This window comes from Sarcophilus harrisii, chromosome 3 (assembly GCF_902635505.1).
Source record: "Sarcophilus harrisii chromosome 3, mSarHar1.11, whole genome shotgun sequence".
Taxonomy (NCBI): Eukaryota; Metazoa; Chordata; class Mammalia; order Dasyuromorphia; family Dasyuridae; genus Sarcophilus; species Sarcophilus harrisii.
This window is the reverse complement of record NC_045428.1, coordinates 554059437-554078317: the sequence shown is the minus strand read 5'-3', so window position 1 is coordinate 554078317 and position 18881 is coordinate 554059437. Positions and strand designations below refer to the sequence as shown.

The following is an 18881-nucleotide window of genomic DNA, read 5'->3' as shown; positions in this document are numbered from 1 at the left end:
CATAACTCGATCTTCTGTAAAGGGCAGGAGATGGGGAGGCAGGGGCAATAACTCAAGTCGTAAGGGAGACCAGGATAATCTTGGACAAGGATAGAGTCAGGGAGGCAGGCTCCTGGACAATGTTTTTCTTTGCCTTCATTATATCACAGTGGTATGTGAAAGGGGGTCAGAGCCTCAAGGTTTTAGGTTTTTCTTTTAAACTCAGTTCTCTCAGACCTAATTGCAAAAAAGGGGAGAGAGTATGGCTTATTATCCAGAGTCTAACAAATCTTCTACTTTCTCCAAGTTAATTCTTTTCTCTCCCTATTACTTGTGAACTTGTATCTTCCAGACTCTAGGCCATGAACTTTCCAACCTGAATTATCATGGGCTACCTATTCCTCAGTCTGGACTCATAGCTAAACAGGGCCAATTGTACACCTCTTATCTGTCTGAAGCAGCTCCAGAAAATGAGACCTTCTCATCCCTTTGCCCCAAATGAATTTGGGTTCCGATTGCTTTAGGGGGGAACGATGCAGTGTAACTCCTAGGGAGGATGTAGCAATAACCCTAAAGCTACCTAGTCTTGAGAGTACCCCAGCAGTGGTGACTGTCAGATAACAAGCTGTTGGCCGGTAATAACAAAAGTTTCTGAGAATTCAATGATGGGATACATCTCCACCCCTAAGCCCTAGAATTCAATACTCCTCAACTCTACTTCTAAGACCATTCCTCTATTCTACCTTTAAGTCATAAAATTCAATAATGCATACAACTTCACCCTTACCCCTCCTCAACATTACCTCTAAGCCATAAAATTAGCCTATCAGTGACTTGAAGAATCTGGTCTTTCTTTCTTTTTCCTATAAAATCATCTTCTTTCTCCTGGTTCTTTGCTAAATTCTTTTAGAACTTAGCCAACTATCAATAGCATAATAAATCTTTGCCTCTTAACTTGAAGACAAACTGAGTTTGTACATTCTTTTGCCACAGGACTCTAACGGACTCTAAAAGGACTCTAAAATTTAAAACTTTGTATTCCAAATTTTTTTCCTTCCTTCCTTTCCCTCCCTCTTTCTCAAGGAAGGAACTCAACAATATCATTAACCATTTATCAGCTGGGGAATGACTTGTATTTGGTTCAGTTCCCTATATATCTGAGAAATGAAGCCTTCATCAGAAATGATTGTTGCAAAAAAATTTTCCCCAGTTTTCTGCTTTCCTTTTAATTTTGGTTGCATTGGTTTTGTTTGTGCAAAAGGTTATTAATTTTATATGATCTATATTTTGTTTGATTCTAATTTTTTTTCCTTTATAGATCTGACAACTATTAATTCCATATTCTCCCAATTTACTTAATAGTATGACTTTTTACATGTAAATCATACACCCACTTTGACCTTATTGTGGTATATGGTGTGAGATATTGGTCTATACCTTGTTTCTATTGTTCCCTAGCAGTTTTCAAGAAATCTTAAAAGAAAACTGTTCAGTTCTCTTGGAATAAGAGGGTAGAATAAAAACAAAAAGAATTCATCAGTCACTTTCTATAAGAAACCTTAAAATGACAGCTCCCAAGAACATCATAGCTTACATTCAGAGCTTCCACATCAAAGAAAAAAATACTGCAAGAAGCCAGAAAGAATTTAATTAGTAAGCCAGGATCAAATATAATTCAGCAATTAATACTATTAAAAAAATGGAGAACTTGGAATACAATATTCCTGAAGGCAGAGGACATAGGCTTTCAGAGAAGAATAACTTAGCAAAACTGAATAATGACCTACAGGGGAAAAATACATTTTTGATGAAATAGATAACTAATCCTTCTGAAAGGCCAAATTTAAACAACTTTATTAAGAACTATTGTCTGTTCTCAGCTCTAATACTAAATCTGCACCTCCCTATGTTTCTTTGTAAAAACACAGTGTTGAAGCAGATTGTCTCTCTCCCTTCCTTGGGAAATCTATGCAATTTGGGTTTAGCTCAGCCTCAGGTTCATCAAGGATTAGTTGAGCCTTCCTCTGTGACATTGGAAATGTCACTTCTTTAAGTCAGTCAATAAGCATTTTTTTAAAAATTCAATTTTGTTTAATTTTCAGGTGTCAGTTCTCTTCTTCTTCCCTCCCCATCACCACATATATATAGTCAAGTGAAACAGATCTCTTAATTAGCTGTGTTTCTTTCAAAATATGCTTCTGTTTGAACTCAGACTTCATCACCTCTCCTTCTGGAGGCAGATAGCAAGTTTCACCAAGAGTCCTTTGGAATAAAAGCATTTAAATACTTATTTTGGACCACACATAGTTGCTAATCTCTAGAAATACAAAGTCTCCTCCAATCTTCCTTCTGGTACTCAGCTGTCAAAGCAATTTTCTCTAACAATTTCTCTGAGTGACTTTCTCCATGGCACATGAGGCACTTAATAAATGTTTATTGACTAAGTGCAGATGGGACAATGTGACGCCCTTACTCAACCAACTTCAGAATCTTCTTATTGTCTCTGGAATTAAATATAACTTCTCTTACAGCTTTTACAATCCTACACCACTGGGTCTTAATCTCCCTTTCTAGCCTCGTTATATTCTTAGCTATGATTCTGTCAAACCAACCTCTTTGTTCCTCACTCCAAACAAGACTGGTCCCATTCCTAAAATGCTCTCCCTTCTCTCTACCTCATAGCATAGCTCAGACACCATTTTTATGCATAAAAGCCTTTCCTGATTCCTTGTCCACCCCACAGGTGCTGGTGTCCTCCCTCTCAAAATATTTTGCCTTTGTATTTATTTTTCCTTTTATATTTTGTTGTGTGTGTGTGTATACACACACACATATATATATGTACACATATTTATTTAGTGTATATTATCTCTCCTATTAAGATATGAGCTCATTTGGAGTAGGATTTTTGCTTCATTTTTTGGGTACATTTCCCCTACATCTAGCAAAGTTCTAGACGATGCAGGCACTTGATAAATACTTGTTGATTCATCATAAACTAGCATTTATTTAGCACCTCCTGTGTGCCAACATAATTTATTAAGAACCTCCTGTGTGCTAGGCAACGGGATACAATGAATGGCAAAAACCTTGTTCCCAGCCCTAAAGAGCTCATATCCCAATAAGAAACAGGCAATTATGAACACAAATGATATATCTACATATGAATACATACATATACACACATATATATGTGTGTGTATATGTATACATTTATATATTAAATGGAAAATTAGATCAAAAGGAAGGAGAAAAGTTTCCTGCAGAAAGTGGGATTTGAGCTGAGTGTTGAACGACTCCAGGTGAGAAGGCAGAACAGTACCGGCATGGGAGATAGAGAAAAGGTATCAAGTCAGGAGTTAGAGTGCAAAGGGAGGAGGAGCAAGAAAGCCAGTGATGTTTAATCTAGCATACTTGCTGATTGATTTCTCAGATCCAGTTCTAACATGTCCAAACTTTTTTTCGATATGTTTTCTGAAAGCATTTTTCTATATTTGCTGTAAATATTACTACTCCTATACCATCAGATTGGGGGGGGGGGGGAGAGAATGAAACAAGTTGCCATCACTTGCCAAAACTGCCTTTTAACAATTTATTTTGCTTTAATTAAAACAATACCACCACCAATAAACATACAATTCTATTAAAAGTATTCTACTTGCTAAAATAATACATTTTGCTAAAAATATGGGCAATTTCATTTTGCATCAGATGTCTTTAAGAGCCTAGTGACATAGGAATGTATATTTTTATTCAAAATAAAAACATTGTTTTAATATTACTGCAACTCATTCCCACCTAATTCAGTTCCTTAAATGTCAACTATGAAGATACAGTAACTAATTCACACAATCATTCAAAACACAGGTTTAGATTTCTGCTGTTGGATGAAGATATTTTGTAGGAACGAGAACTCAACAGATAACTTCTTTAAAGTGTAGGAAAACAACCCTGTGATCTCCACTCAAACATATTTGACAAAAAAAGGAAAATGACAAATGTCGCAGGCGTTGCGGGGGAAAAAAGGCACATAGATGTAGCTGTCATTCTGGAAAGTACTAGGAAATGCCCTCAAACTATTCAAAACTAACCATTGCTAAACGGTTCAAAGACCTCTTATTCAATAATATCACTAGTAGGCCTATGCTCCAAAGAAATTTTTAAAAAAGAAAGGCATCCAGATGTACAAAAATAATTATATCAGTTCTTTTTATAGTAGCAAAAAACTGTAAACTAAAGAGGTGTCCATGAATTGGGGATGGTTGAAAACATGATATGTGAATATCATAGAGTATTATGCTATAAGATATGATGAGGGGGATAGTTTTAGAGAAATCTGGGAAGACATGAACTTTTTCACAGTGAAGTGAGTTGAGTCAGAAGAACATTTATTAATTCATAATAATATTGTAAAGAAAGATGACTTTGAAACACTTAGGAAGCTTGACCAGCCATAATCTCAAGAGGATCAGTGATGAAACATACCAGAGGACTCAAAATGCAGAACAAGAAGTCTATTTCTGAACATAGCTAATGTAGGAATTTGTTTTGACTGATTATGCATTTTTGTTCAAAGTTTTGGTTTTTCTTTTCTTTTTCCTTGATGATGGGGGGAAGAGAAAGGAGGTGGGAATAAGAGCTGGAGTCCATCTCCAGAAAAAAGAAAAGAATAAAGGGTCATGAGGCCCGCGAGGCAGAGTGTGTAGACCCTGGAAGAAAAGAGATAAGGGCAAGAAAGAGGGGACGTGCAAAATGGAGGCAAGTCAAATCATTCTGATCAAGCCTCATTTTAATGGGTGCAATAGTACAGATATATATAGCAGTAGGAAAGAAGGCAGGGTTGTACAAACACAGTACAGGGTGGGGGTCCTAGACAAAGGGTTGGTATCCCACCCAAGGATGAGCTCCTCAGATGTTTCTGGTGGCAGGAAGCTCTATGATGCGATTAGGGGATGCCTAGATATCTGCCTATTCAAAGTTAGGATGTGATTAGGAGATTCCCATTCAGGAAATCTTTGGTATAGTGTGATTAGGAGATTCAACCTATTCAAGGTTGGCCTTATGTGGCTGTAGATTAGTGCCGGCTCCCCACATCTAACCTCTCAGAAAAGAGGCAACTGAGGGTATTCTCCCATCAGCTGCAGTTCACTGGGATCATGGTACATTACTTTAGGCATCTCTTTCTCATCCAGGCAGCCAATAGTCAACAAGCATTTATAAACACCTCCTATATGGCAGGCACTGTACTGAGCAGGAGGGATACAAAGAAAGGCAAAAAGTCAATCCCTACGTTCAAGGAGCTGACAATCTAATGGGGAAAACAGCACTGCAAACAATTGTACAGACACAAAATGGGAGATCATTGACAGAGATCAGGTGCAAGCTTAATGGGGCCTGCCCAAGGCTTCTGGCTTTGAGTTGCTGGTTGCCCATGCTGCTGAGGTTTGTCTGTCAATCGGACTTTTATTTGATCTGGAGTTTGTAAATATATAAGAAACATCTCCTTCCCCTTTAAGCTCTCAGAGATCGGGGATGTTTCACCTTTGTCTCCGCCTCCCCAGGGGCCGCCAGCTGGGGCCCGGGTCTCTCTGAGTCAGAAGGCCCTCTATTCACAGAAAGGACCACGGGGATCACCTGCTGCTTTTCTGCGAGAGGGGACTGTGTCATTTTGCTGTTTGTATCACCTTAGTCTGTTCCAGGAACCCTAAAAAAAATGCATGCTGCTTGCTTGATGGATTCTCTACCTGTAAAATAAATGGGTTGGATTGGCCGATCTTCAAGAATCCTTCCAGCCCTGGGAAATATTCTCCTGAAGGAGAGCGGGCCGGGAAGCTTGGTGGGAGCTGAGGGAGGTCGCTGGGGTGGGGCTGAGAGCTCATAAACCCGAGGGTCTCTGCCTCAGCTCTCACATCCTCCAGCTGTCCCGGGGCGGCTTCTCTCGCTCTTATACGTCCCCGTTCGCCTCAGGTTGCTCCGGCTGCCGGGCTTTGGCTGCTCTTTTCCGCTCTCCTCGGCCTCAGTTCCTCCCGAAGTCGAACTCAGAGGTTCCGCTAAGGTCCGCCCCATCTATCCCTGGTCAGCCCGCGTTGCCTCCAGCACCCCGCCTGCAGGAGGCTCAGCTCAGGTCAGCCCCGTCAGTCTCAGGCTCCTCCAGCACCCTGCCTTCCAGAGGGCGGCTCAGGACCCCTTCAGCACCCCACTCTCAGACCCCCCGAGTCTGTCCCGTCAGTCCCGGGTTCCCCTGGAATCCCCCGTTCAGGAGCCTTAGCTTGGGCTGCCCCGGCGGTCCGTGGTTCCTCCAGCACCCTGCCTTTCCGAGACTCCTCTCCGACCCGTCCCTGTGGTCCCTGGTTGAGGCTGAAGTTCAGCTTCAGACCCTCCCCTCTGGTCAGCACCTCCCCTCTCCCGCCCCTTCGGTCCCGAGTTAAATGGCTTACGTCCGCTGGGCTCCCTGAGTCCCCAGTTCAGTCTCAAGTTCCGCTTCAGCGGCTCCCCTCTAGCGAGCCCCGCAGTGTCCCGCTTCAGCGGCTCCCGTCGGGTCCGCCCCGTCGTGAGCCCCGATGGCCGGGGAACGCCCGCTCTCGTCCTGCCAGCTCCAGTTCCGCGTCCTGCTGCTGGGGGACGCGGACGTGGGCAAGTCTTCTCTGCTGCGACGCTACGTGGAGGGAGACTCCTGGGCTGATCCGCCCCCCAGCTCCACGGTGGGCGTCGAGTTCTCCTGCCGTGTGCTGGAGCTGGCCTCGGGCTCGAGGGTCAAGCTGCAGTTCTGGGACACGGCCGGTGACGAACGCTTCAGGTCTGAGGGAGCAAAGACTGGCTGGAGAACTGGGAGAGAGGGAGGGGCGGGGGGATGCTGCTAGAGCTGCCTGACATGGAGCCGGAGGGGACCCTAAGCACCGAGCGCCCCAATTTGGCTGTTGGGGAAACCTCCGTGTCAGGGAAGGGAAGGGACTTCTGTCTGAGGTCACGCGTAATATGGGGCAGAGCAGAATTGTAACCCAGATCCTTGGGGCTAAAGCAGTAGGAGTAGGAGTTAGAATTGTGCCGCTGCTTTTCTTGTTTCCTTGAGCAAGCCTTAGTTTCTCCAGCTGTATAATGGGAGGATTGGAAGTTGGAAGTGGTTGGGAGAGGGTGAGGATCTTAGACATGGAGCTGGGTGTGACCTCATAGGTCCTTTCTCCCCATTTTACAGATGAGGAAATTAATTGAACCAGGTTTTTCTTAGTGTTTTAAATCCTGTCATTTCCTCACAATCCAACAGACACTTAAGTCTCTACTGTATTTTCCTGCCAAGTGTTAGGTGCTGGTAATCTATTGTATTCACTTATTATTATATGTATTATATATTATATACCTAAGGTGACTTAAAACAAAAATCTCTGCTCTCATTTTACCTTACACCCCTAAGATCATGCAAACGTTATCTCAGGGGGAGCAGCCCTGGATCTGCTGTAGGATTCCAGCTCTGTCACCTTGACTTATTAGCAGTGCGACATTGGGCCAATCACTTATGCTTCAAGAGGTCTTTAAGATGCCTCAATGGCTTCTGAAACCCTTTTCAACTGTGTCTCAGTGCTTAGGACCCCATCGAGAAGGATAACTAGACCGGGGCTGTTTTTTGGAAGACCTGAAGGGGGTTGTCGAAACCCTGGAAGCTGAGGGAGTTGACACTAGGCAAAGGGGTGCAGTTTGGAGGGAGACAGGGAGGTCTCTGCATTTGTCAATAAGATTCTCAGAAGTTTCACCTCACAATAACCAGCAGGATTTTCATGACTGGTCTTTCAGAGGACTGTCTTCTTAAGATAAAAGCCTTAGTTTGAGAGTTTTCTCTATTTTTCTCTTTTTTAATGTATTTATTTTTAATACACATTGCTTTATGAATCATGTTGAGAGAAAAAAACAAAAGGAAAAAACCATGGGAAAGAAAAAAAAACCCAAAATGAACATAGAATGTATTGATTTACGTTCAATCCCCATAGCTCTCTTTCTGGGTGCAGAAGGCATTTTCTATCCAAAGTTTATTGGGATTGCCTTGCATTCTTTTCTCCTTTGATAGTAGGTTTGGGGTGACTTTTTCCGGGGTACAGGACCTCACCTATCTCTGACTCTTCCCTTCTCACCTCCCAGGAGCATAACTCGGTCCTTCTACCGGAATATGGTAGGTGTCCTGCTGGTCTTTGATGTGACCAACAGGAAATCTTTCAACCACATAAAAGACTGGTACCAGGAGGTGGCTTCCATGCAGGGACTGGACAAGGTTATCTTCCTATTGGTTGGCCACAAGAATGACCTGCAGCAGGCTCGTCAGGTGTCAACCCAGGAAGGAGAAACTTTAGCTTCAGTTCTGGGCATGCCTTTCCTGGAGACCTCCGCCAAGACCAACAGCAATGTGACTCTGGCTTTCGAGACTCTTGCCTGTGGAATCCAGCAGGCCCTCCAGAATGGGGAGATCAAAGTGGATGGAGCCTGGAGGGGAGTCAGGATTATTCAACAAACCCAGCCCCCCCTAAACCAGCTCAGAAAAAAACCAACTGGTCAGTGTCAGTGTTGACTCAGGGAGTTAGGTCAAGGTGGACAGAACGGGCACAGAGAACCCAAGCCTGAGCTAATTGGTCCCATTCCCAGGACCCAAGAAACTCAAAATTGGAATGAATCTTGGGTCCTCTACTCCAGAGGAGAATAGTAAAGCCCAGAGAGGGTGTTACTCGCCCAACCTCACACAGCTCATTGGTGACTGAATCTCATTAGAATCCAATTCCCCTGACCTGTATGTCTAATGCCCTCTATTACGTCAAACTGCTTCTCTGTGTCCCTATTCCTCTGAGGCAAGACCAGCAGCCCAGATTCCCTTGCATCCACATTGAATTACCTGCTGGTAAAAGATGGGGAGATCTGTTGTCTCTAAGATAATTGTCTTCATGCAATGTTTTAAGGTTTAGGGACAACTAAATGACTCAGTGGATCTAAATATGGTCAAAAGAGGTTGTTCACAATTGAAAACAACTGAATGGTGATTGAGGTCTACAAAAGGGCCTTCCAAATGTTATTTCATTTGATCTTGATAACAAACTTGGGTGGTGCTGCTCTATTATTCCCATTTTACAGATAAGGAAACTGAGGCAGAGAGCAATTAAGTGAAGTCCATGGTCACACAGCTCATAGATAGAGATCTGAGAACAGATTTGCAGTCAGGCCTTCCTAACTCTCCATTGTGGCATCTAGCTGCTTCAATAAGAAGTCCTCACTTGACACTAAAGGCCTCCAGAGCCTGGCTCGCTGCCCGTTATTCATCATCACACACCTCACCTATTCTTTGTTCCAGACTAGCTGGCCAATCATGGCACTGGCAGATCTTCTCAGCCCTCATAATCCTACACCATTGTTCCGGGCCCAGCTCCTGGTGCCTTTTTTGACCCTCAGCCCTTCCCCAAGACATTTAATGCTCTTTTCTCCCTTCAAATGACTGGGTAGGCTCCTCTATGCACATATTGTGGACCCTTCCCATTCCAATTGGGAGATGGAATTTTCTGTCCCTCTTTATATTTCTGTGCCTTAACTCAGAGCCTTACACATAGAAGGCACTTAATAAGTGTTTCTTGGCTAGAACCGGAATCCCATGCTGGAAGAGAGACTAAACTGAAGGCTGGAAGTGCCCTAGGGAGTCTTCAACTGAATGAGGGGAAGGTTCTAAAAGGTAAAAGCTCTTTTTTAAAACCCCACTTGCTTATGGAATGGCTTAATTTCAAATTTCTTCTTCATCATGAACTTAATTGCCAACAAGCATTCAGCATCCAAGGGACAAAAAGAATCTTTTGTGAACTTCTGTTAGATTTTAGGGTTTGTTTTTTTAAAAAAAAACATATTAAATTTAACAAGGCAGTTACAAAATTGTCCCCACTGTTCTGAACTTTTCAGTTTAATGTATTTTAAAAAAGTGTTTTATTGCAACTCATCCCCCACTCTAATGTAAATTGCAGTCAAGCAAAACTCATCAACACATTAGCTGGGTTTATCTCATTCAGCATCCCTGGTCCACCACCTTTCTTCATGCTTCATCATCAGTACTTCCAACTTACATGGCTCATTACATTAACCAGAACTCTAAAATCTTTTGAAATTGTTTTCCTTTCCTTTCCTGTGGTCATTATATAAATTATTCTCCTGGTTCTGCTCATTTCATTTTGCATCTGTTCTTACAGATCCCTCCCCATTTCTCTAGTCCCTCACACATGTCTGTTATATTCATCTAAAGTTTGCAAAATGATTTACAAACATTGTCTCACTGGGTCTTCACAACCACCCGGGAGGCAAGTGCTATTGTTATCCCCATATTACAGATGAAGAAATGGGTTGAGAAAGATTAAGTGATTTTGTCCACAGTCACATATCTATCCTAATTTATCCAGTCGTTCCCCCAGTTGATGGGTACATATCATTTTCCTTTTTAAAATTTTCTAGTTCTCCCCTCCAAGGGACTGCAGAACCCACTTCCTTACTGCTCATGACCCTCAGTCTGGAGAAAGGTCTTAAGTAAGGCCAAATTTCCATTTGATCATTGCTCAGAGCTTTCCTGTACGGGCCACAGTCTGTCAGTCTGGTGGCTGTCAAGAACCTAGTAATTTCTGCCTGAGCTGTCAATAAAGAAGGGATGAAAGCCTGGTGGTAGCTGACTCAGTCCAGTTTTATTGTGGGTGGTGGGGAGGGAGGGAGAGTGGGAGGAAGGGCAAGAGGGAAGGAGGACATTTAGCTTTTTTCTTCAGGCCTGAGTTGCTACCATGGCCCAGGCAATCCTCTTAGTGGGGGGGTTGGAGGGGAGGAAGATGGTTGCCTTGTACCTCACCCTTTCTCCCTTGGGTTATTTGAACTCCAGGCTCAGCCTAGATATGCAAACAGGGAAGTTGGGTGCTAGCCACCCAAGTCAAAGAGTGGGGAGGGAGAAAGGTGATTGAAACCAGTTTCCAGAGTCTATTTTGGAGAGGAAGCGGCCAGAGACTCCCCTCTTACTCTCCCCTCCCTTGCTCTAAAATGGGAGTGGGGGGGGGGGAAGGGAAGGACTGATAGACTATTGTGAATTGTGAATATAGATGAGTAATTCACTCAATCTTCCTCTGTTTCCTCATCCCTTATAAGACATTATATTGACAAGACATATATATATATATAATATATATATATATATGTGTGTGTGTGTGTGTTATATACATATATGTGTGTATGTGTGTATGTATATTTTGGAGAGGGGTCTTGGGAGAAGGGAAGAACTGAGCTCCTGATCTCACCAGTAGAGAGACTTAATACTAAAGGAGCAACATCACCTTTTCAGTATCCAGGCTTAAAAAACTACCTGGGCTACTCACAGGCTAAGTGACTTGGTAAGTAGGTAGAGCAGTGGATAGAGCTGCACATGGAGTTAGGAAAACCTGGGTCAAAATCTGGTCACACACTTAACTAGCTGTGTGATTCTGGGAAGGTCATTTACCCTCTGCCTCAGTTTCCCCAACTATAAAATAGAAATAATAAATAAAAATAGAAATATGTCTTAAAGATGTTGAGGATCACATAAGATAACATTTATAAAGGGCTTAGGAGAACCCTGTTTATTTCCTCCTATCAGCTGGGCAATCATTGGCCAATAGGAATTTCCAACTTCCCGAGGAATTTACCTTATCCAGGGAATTTCAGTGTTTAAGAGACTAGAGAAAAGAAACATCACCTTACTTTTTATATTTCTTTTTTTTTTTAATGGTAATTTATTTTTTTCCAAATACATGTAAAGATAGTTTTCAAAATACATTTTTGTCAAATTTTGTCTTTTGAATTTTTCTCCCTCCCTTCTCTCTCCTCTTCCCAAGACAGAAAACATCTAATATAGGTTAAATATGTGCAATCCTTTTAAACCTATTTCTATATTTGTCATGTTGTACAAGAAAAATCAGACCAAATGGGAAAAAATCATGAGAAAGAAAAAACAAACAAAAAGGTTAAAATATGCTTCTCTCTACATTCAGTCTCCATAGTTCTTTCTCAGGATACAAATGGCATTTTCTATCCCAAATCTAGACTTCTTTTCATCACCAACAGCTATTTTCCAAGAAAAACTGCTGATGGGGGGAGTGAGCCACACGGCCCAAAGCAAGGATGTGATCATTTTACCTGTCTGAAGTAGATTCTGATTGGGAAACACTGACCCTTCCAGGCCTAGTACATTCTTTTTTTCCTTTTTAAAAATTCTTAAAAATTTTTTTTCCAGTTACATGAAAAATTAGTTTTAACATTATTTATAAGATTTTGAATTTCAATTTTTTTTCCCTCTCTCTTTTTCCCTTCCCCTTCCCACTCGCCAAGACAGCAAGAAATCTGATATAGATTATACATGTGCAATCATGGTCACTCTACTGAGTGAGACAAACTTCTGGGGACAAAGATCATGGAATATCAGAGTACAGAAAGGGTCTTAGAAGCCAGGAGGTCAGAGCCGGGAGGGCCCTTAGAACCCGGGATGTCAGAGCTGGGAGGGCCCTTAGAACCCGGGAGGTCAGAGCTGGGAGGGCCCTTAGAACCCGGGATGTCAGACCTGGGAGGGCCCTTAGAACCCAGGAGGTTAGAGCTGGGAGGGCCCTTAGAACCCGGGATGTCAGAGCTGGGAGGGCCCTTAGAACCCAGGAGGTCAGAGCTGGGACAGATTTTAGAAGAGTAGAATGTCAGCTCATTCAATTCATGTGCTTATTTTAAAGGACAGCCTGAGAGTCCACAGTCACTCAGGTAACAAGTAAAGTTCTCTCCTTCACTTCCTCCTAATGAAAGGAGTCTTTCTACCATCCTGGGGTAAGGGCAGAGCTGTCACTAGGAATTTTTGCAGCAGGGGCAACTTTTGCAAACCTGGACTAGAGACAAGTTTCATCTTAGGAACTAGTTGGGGTGAAGAAGAGGCACTCGTGGCCAGGTGATGGGCCCCTTGTGCTATGCTGTTGACACTGAGGTAAAAGGCTTTTTGGGCCTCAGTTTCCCGATTTGTATAATGAGGGAATTGGGTCCTCTAGGATCCTTCGAACCGCTAAATCTATAATTCCATGATTCCCTTCAGCCCAGAGCTCTTCTCACATTTTCTCCACCTCCTGTTTTATATACCCCAGTTTTATAAAATTATCAATCTTATTTTTATTATAACTCAGCATCAAATGAACATGAGTATTTCAATAAAAAAGAACATAAAAGAGAGGGGAAATTGTAGACTCCAGTTTTTTTAAGTGCATGTTACATTTAACATAATAAAACAATAGTTCCCTGCTTTCTATGTCCCTTCCTCTGTTTTCTACATATAAAAATGTTTCTCTGCTATTTTCTTTCTTCTGTTTTGTTTGTGTTTTTGCTTTTAGTATCATTACTTACCAACTCTGTCTCCATGCAAATAGGTTTCCTCCCTTACAGCCAGTAAGAAGTCAAACCACACAGGTTGGCACTTGGCTGTGATGGAGGGCGCCTGTCTTTTTCTGCTCCCCTAGTCCATCACCTCTCTGTTGAAAGACAGGAGGTTTCACAATCAGTTTTTTGAAGTCAAAACTAAAATGAATGCAAATTCTGGAACTTTTCAAAGTGTCTTATCTTATTAAGATCCTCCTTTCAATTGTTCTCCTGAACTTCGACTTGCATCAGTTCACACAAGTCTTCCCAGGTTTCTCTAAAATGACTTCAAGGTTAGCATGTCAGCTCTTGGCCCCCTCACCAAGGCTGGTTTCTCCTCTCCAAATCCTTGACACTCAACAACAGGAGGAAGGGGTTGGCTCACTCCCACCTCCCCACTTTCACTTTCAAGCCCTCTCTTGGTCAAGTCCATTCTGCCACCACCTCTGCCCTTTCAAAGTCACTCCATCCCACCTGGTTCCTTGATCTTGGAATCTCGGGGTCATTTTCTCTCCTTTAGAGGAAGTTCAGTATCTGATTGATAGTTTTTTTTTGCCTCAAATCCCCCCAAACACTCACTATGGCTTTCAGGTTCCTAGTTCCTTTATTTCCAAGAGCTCTGGTCTCCTGTCTTGTGAATCTTTTGGGTTCCTTCTCCTTCACTCCTGACTTCTACTACTTTACCAGCTGCTAAAAAATGTGGGCTTCCACTCTTAGGTCCCAATCTGACCCCAGACACTTGATGCAGCAGATGCTTAATGAATGCTTGCCCATTGACTGAGCTCCAGTTCCTGCAGAGGAGGAAGCAGACTTAACCTAGAGTGGATCCTAGGTCCCCAACAGAACCAGCTTTGGGACCCAAGTTTTCTGTTTTCCACCCCCAGCCCATGCTGGACTATTATTCCTGTTCTTGTGGGACCTGCAGACCCAGCATGTTTGGTGTCCCTAAAAAAGATGTGGCTTCTTTCCGACACTAACCCATGGTCTGTCTCACCATCACCTAATGGCAATGGGAGGAGAGCCTTGTGGAGACTGTGGCCTCCTGCCTTGAACCACGATTGGAAGGAACTCAGATGGTCCATTTCTGAAAGGAGGGCTCGAGGCAGGGATGCTGGGCAATATCTGGGCGAGCTGGGAAGGAGCCTGGGGGGACTTAAGTTAAGCTTTGAATCCATGGTAGTAAAAATCTGTGTGCTGGCACTGTCTCATAGCTGGCTTTGGGTTGTTTTCAGCTGGGAACGTGGGATTCTGATTACAGGTAACAGGGGCTGCACAGAAAGGGCCCTTTTGCTGTTACTTTAGACAAATACTTAACCTCACTCTCTTCATCTGGAAAATGGAGTTAGAACACTCGTACTTCTCACCCCTTAGTTGTTGAGAAATAAGACTTTGCGAACTGTGCCAGGTAGAGACATGGTTTATTTTTTCTTCCCTCCTCCCCCCAGGATCAAATGAAACCATAAATCCAGAATACTTTGTGCACGACAATGCTTTACTATATACCATCCGCTGTACTTGGCAGCTTGTTGCGGGCCATGGGTCAGGCACGCCTCCTCGCAGAGAGCCCACAATGGGCCTTCTTGGGCATAAGCACAGGCCCTGCCCTTCCCGTCCCCCGGGCAGACCCACCTTCCAAACCTTTCCCTGACTTGTCCCTTCATTGACGACTGGTTCTCCCCAGAATCACCCAGACTCCCTCCCAATGCACCATCAGAATTTTGCTTGGATCTCCCCTGAGCCGAGGCCTTGGGACGTTGGCCATGTCTGGGAGGTGCTCAGGCTGTTGGGGGTGGAGGCTCCCCTTGCTTTCCCTTCTTCCTCCCTCCCCCTCAGAGTCTGGAAGTCCCCTGAGTAATGAGATCCCTGACCAAGGTCAAGATTGGGGGGGGGTGTCCTTAAACCTGAGCTGGTGGGGGAAGGCAGCGCCTCTCGGGCCCCCCAGCTTCACTCTGGCAGAAATCAATAATATGTTCTTGGTGTGTTGTCTGAATACTCGCTCTGCTGCTTTGTCTATGGGGGCTCACATAAAAAAAGGGCACAGAAATTGGGGACCTGAATTCAAATCCTACTTGGGCCACTTGGGCAAACTGAATCCTGGGGACTTCCTCTCTAAAATGAAGGGGCTGATTTTCAGGTTCCTTCCAGCATCTCATGGTGGGGAGCTGGGATCTCTGCTCTGGGGGAGCCTTGGCTTCTGGGTCTGGCAAGGAGAAGCTAAGAAGTTTCAAATGACGCTTTCTCAGTTGCGGAACACTGGGTGTGTCCTGGATGTTGGGACCCAGGATTTCTCCTCCCCTCCCTGCATGCACAAACTCGCTGGGTTCCGAAAGCCGCCCCGAGCCCAGAAGCTTCTCTCTTGCTCCTGGTGGGAGCTCCCCCCCCTTCTCCTCTCATGGCTCCCACCCTGCCCATGGATGCCCTCTGGCAGTACCAGTTCCGCCTCATCCTGCTGGGGGACTCCACGGTGGGCAAGTCCTCCCTGCTGAGACGTTACACCGAGGGCGTCTTTGTGGACTGCATGGACCAGACGGTGGGAGTAGATTTCTACATCCACTTTGTGGAAGTAGAGCCTGGGGTCCAGGTGAAGCTCCAGTTCTGGGACACAGCGGGCCAGGAGCGATTCAGGTGACTATGTCCTAGGAGGGGCTTAAGCTGTATTCTCAGTACTTGTTTTGTCCTTGAATGACCTTGGCCAAAGTTCTTCCCAAGTGGAGGTCAGTTTTCTCCTCCACAGAGTGAGATCGCCTTCCCGCCCCTTCCAGCTCCAAGATTTTGGGAATCCCAATACTCATGGGCTGGAGTGGTGTGGGGGGCTGGTAGCTCCCCAGGGCAGCCCAGATGGGGTTGGAAAGTGGGGCTAGAGAATGAGAGAACTGCGCAGTTGGCAAGGGGAAGACCACGGACCCTCCAGAGCCCCACCAGAGCTCCCTCAGCCTGATCCTGGCTCCTGGGTTACCACAGACCCTCGGGGTTACTACGGACCCCCGGAGCCCGGGCTGAGCTGCTCCCAGGGACTCTGTGCCCTCACACCTGGTGGCAACAGGCCCGGGATTCATCTTTCATTCATTCCTCTGCCAGCTGTGGCTGCAAAATGTGGGGGGGGGGTGGAGTTCCCCGAGTTCCCTACTCATGAAGAGTAGCAGGCATGGATGTGGGGGATCTGGTCATTGCTTCTTAAGGGAGGGGGCTGGAGCGGCAGCTTTTAGCCAGGCAAGAACCCGGCGGGGTGGCTGGGAGGCTTTCCTCCTGCCCTGGGGCTTGACAACTGCTCTCACTTCCTTTTAACCCTCCCCTGGCCCAGGATGCGAAGCTAGCAACCCAAAACCCTGGCTGGGCCCAAGAAGAGCAGATCGTTTTTCCCCTTTTCTCTCCCTACCTCCCAGTGCCCAGAAGAGTGCTGGGCTTGCTTTTGGTCCCCTCTCCCCTCCCGGCCGTGTCCCCTTCTGTTCTTCCAACTTGTTCCTTCTCCCACCATCAGAGATGGTCGGCGAGCAGGGGTTTGAGGGGGGCTGATCGGGGTCTGAGTTTGAATGCTCCCTGAGCTTAGGGCCACAGATGTAGAGCTGGAAGGGGCCTCTACGGCCATCCACAAATCCGTCAATCACCATTTCCGAAGGACTTACTATGTGCAAGCATTTTGCAAAGCAGCGAGAGCGCAAAAAAGGTCAAGGAGTCGCTGACCTCAAGGGCTTATAATCCAATGCAAATCCCACACACGTGTATGTAAATATTGCACACGTGTTATGATCCATCGGGTACCACATACAAATCACATGCGTGTCCGGACACATCGCACATATGTGTATCGTGGGGCTGCCCAGTCAATGTCTGGGACAAACAGAAGGCACTCAGCCCAGGAAGGGCGCTCCTGGGGAGCGGGATTCTCACTGGGATGGCCGGGAGCCCAGGAGACCAGGGGCAGTGGCTGTCCCAGGCGCAGGGGCCAGTCCGAGTCTGCCCGGGCCGAGAAGGGCTCTTAGTATTTAGTCTGACCTACTCACGTCACATATCCGAGGCCCAGGAAACTGACTTATCCAAAGCCACACAGGTAAGCAGGATTTGAATTCGGGTCTTCTGATTTCAGAGCCACTAATCTTCCCACCATATACCTCCGCTTCCTTACTAGATGAGTCACTGAGGTCATCATCCCATGTCTCTAAGCCTCGGTTTCCCCATAAATTAAAAAAAAAAAAAAAAAAAAAAAAAGAGTAACAAAACCTCCCGGGGCTATTTATTGCAAAAACCAAATGAGATCAAATGCCAAGCATTATATAAGTGTAAATTATCTTGTATTTGTCTGCGAGGTAGGGAAGGTACGATCATATCAATTTAATAGATGGGAAAACTGGGGCAAGAGTACCATGGCTTGCCAGAGCTGTGGGAGGGGCTGTCCCTTCTGCCCCCACAGCCTTCCCTTAGCACAGAGAAGTGACTGCTCTCTCTCTGATGATGAAGGTCGGTGACGCGCTCTTACTACCGGAACTCAGCGGGGGGACTGCTGCTGTTCGATGTGGCCAACCGAGCATCCTTTGAGAATGTTCCCAAATGGCACCGGGAGGTCCTGGACAAAGTGAAGCCCTTCGAGGTCATCTTCCTGGTGGTGGGGCACAAGAGCGACCTGGCGGCCGAGCGACGGGTGAGCCCCGAGGAGGGAGAGCGGCTGGCCGCCTCCCTGGGGGCTCGCTACGTGGAGACCTCGGCCAAGAGTGACAGCAACGTCGCCCTGGCCGTCCAGCTGCTGGCCCAGGACATCTACGCGGCCGTGAAGAAGGGGACCATGGGCCCGAGCTCAGAGTGGGACGGGGTGAAGAGCCGGGTGCCGGCCCACCCTTGGCAACAAGAGACGAAGGGCAGTGGGGAAGGGTGGAAGTGTCCGTGCTGGTGATGCACGAGGCGTGGCGCCTCCACAGAAGGACCCTTTCCTCCCTTCCTCTTTCTTCCATTCTTTTCTTCTCTTTTTCCCTCTCATGACCAACTCCGGGCCCAGTGAGCACTTAAAATGCTTCATGATTGATTGGTTTCAGTGGCCTCAGTTACTTGATGGTTGACTTATCTACAAATATTTGCATTTTTTCACAACTTTGGTCAACAGTACTGAAGGGCACCATGGAATTAAATCAATTGCTAGCTGTTACTGAATGAGTTGCTTCACTTCTCAGGCTTACTTTTCTTCATCTGTAAAATGGGCTTGATAAATACCAAAAAGCCAATTAATAGCTAATAACTCATAATAATAAAGTAGGCTAATACCTACTCCTTTCATAAGGGTTTTCATAAAACAACTTCTTTGTTAAAATGATTAGGTCTTTTGGTCTTTGCTCACTGGCCCTAGTCTTAACGACTAGTTTTCATATTTTACTCTTACTTGCCTAGTGTATTTCCCTTCCCATCAGTCATACAGGCATGACTATAGGAAGAGCTCCTGTTGTTTTCTCTGACACTGTAAGGCAGATTCCAACCCTTAATCAATGGTTCCAGACTCCTAGCTGATCCCAATCACA

At 45.2% G+C, this 18881-nt stretch overlaps 2 protein-coding genes across 2 annotated transcripts; both read left to right on the top strand.

The window, feature by feature from the left end:
* Positions 1-6539: 6539 nt before the first annotated feature.
* On the top strand, positions 6540-8530 carry RAB42 (RAB42, member RAS oncogene family). The gene is made up of 2 exons (XM_003765028.2): positions 6540-6775; positions 8107-8530. Exons 1-2 carry the CDS (start codon positions 6540-6542, stop codon positions 8528-8530), a joined length of 660 nt encoding a protein of 219 aa, XP_003765076.2.
* A 7155-nt stretch (positions 8531-15685) lies between these two features.
* Positions 15686-18265, top strand: LOC100915932 (ras-related protein Rab-39B). The gene is made up of 2 exons (XM_003765029.4): positions 15686-16005; positions 17836-18265. The coding sequence occupies exons 1-2, from the start codon at positions 15773-15775 to the stop codon at positions 18263-18265; spliced, it is 663 nt and encodes a 220-aa protein (XP_003765077.2). The 5' UTR covers positions 15686-15772.
* Positions 18266-18881: the final 616 nt, after the last annotated feature.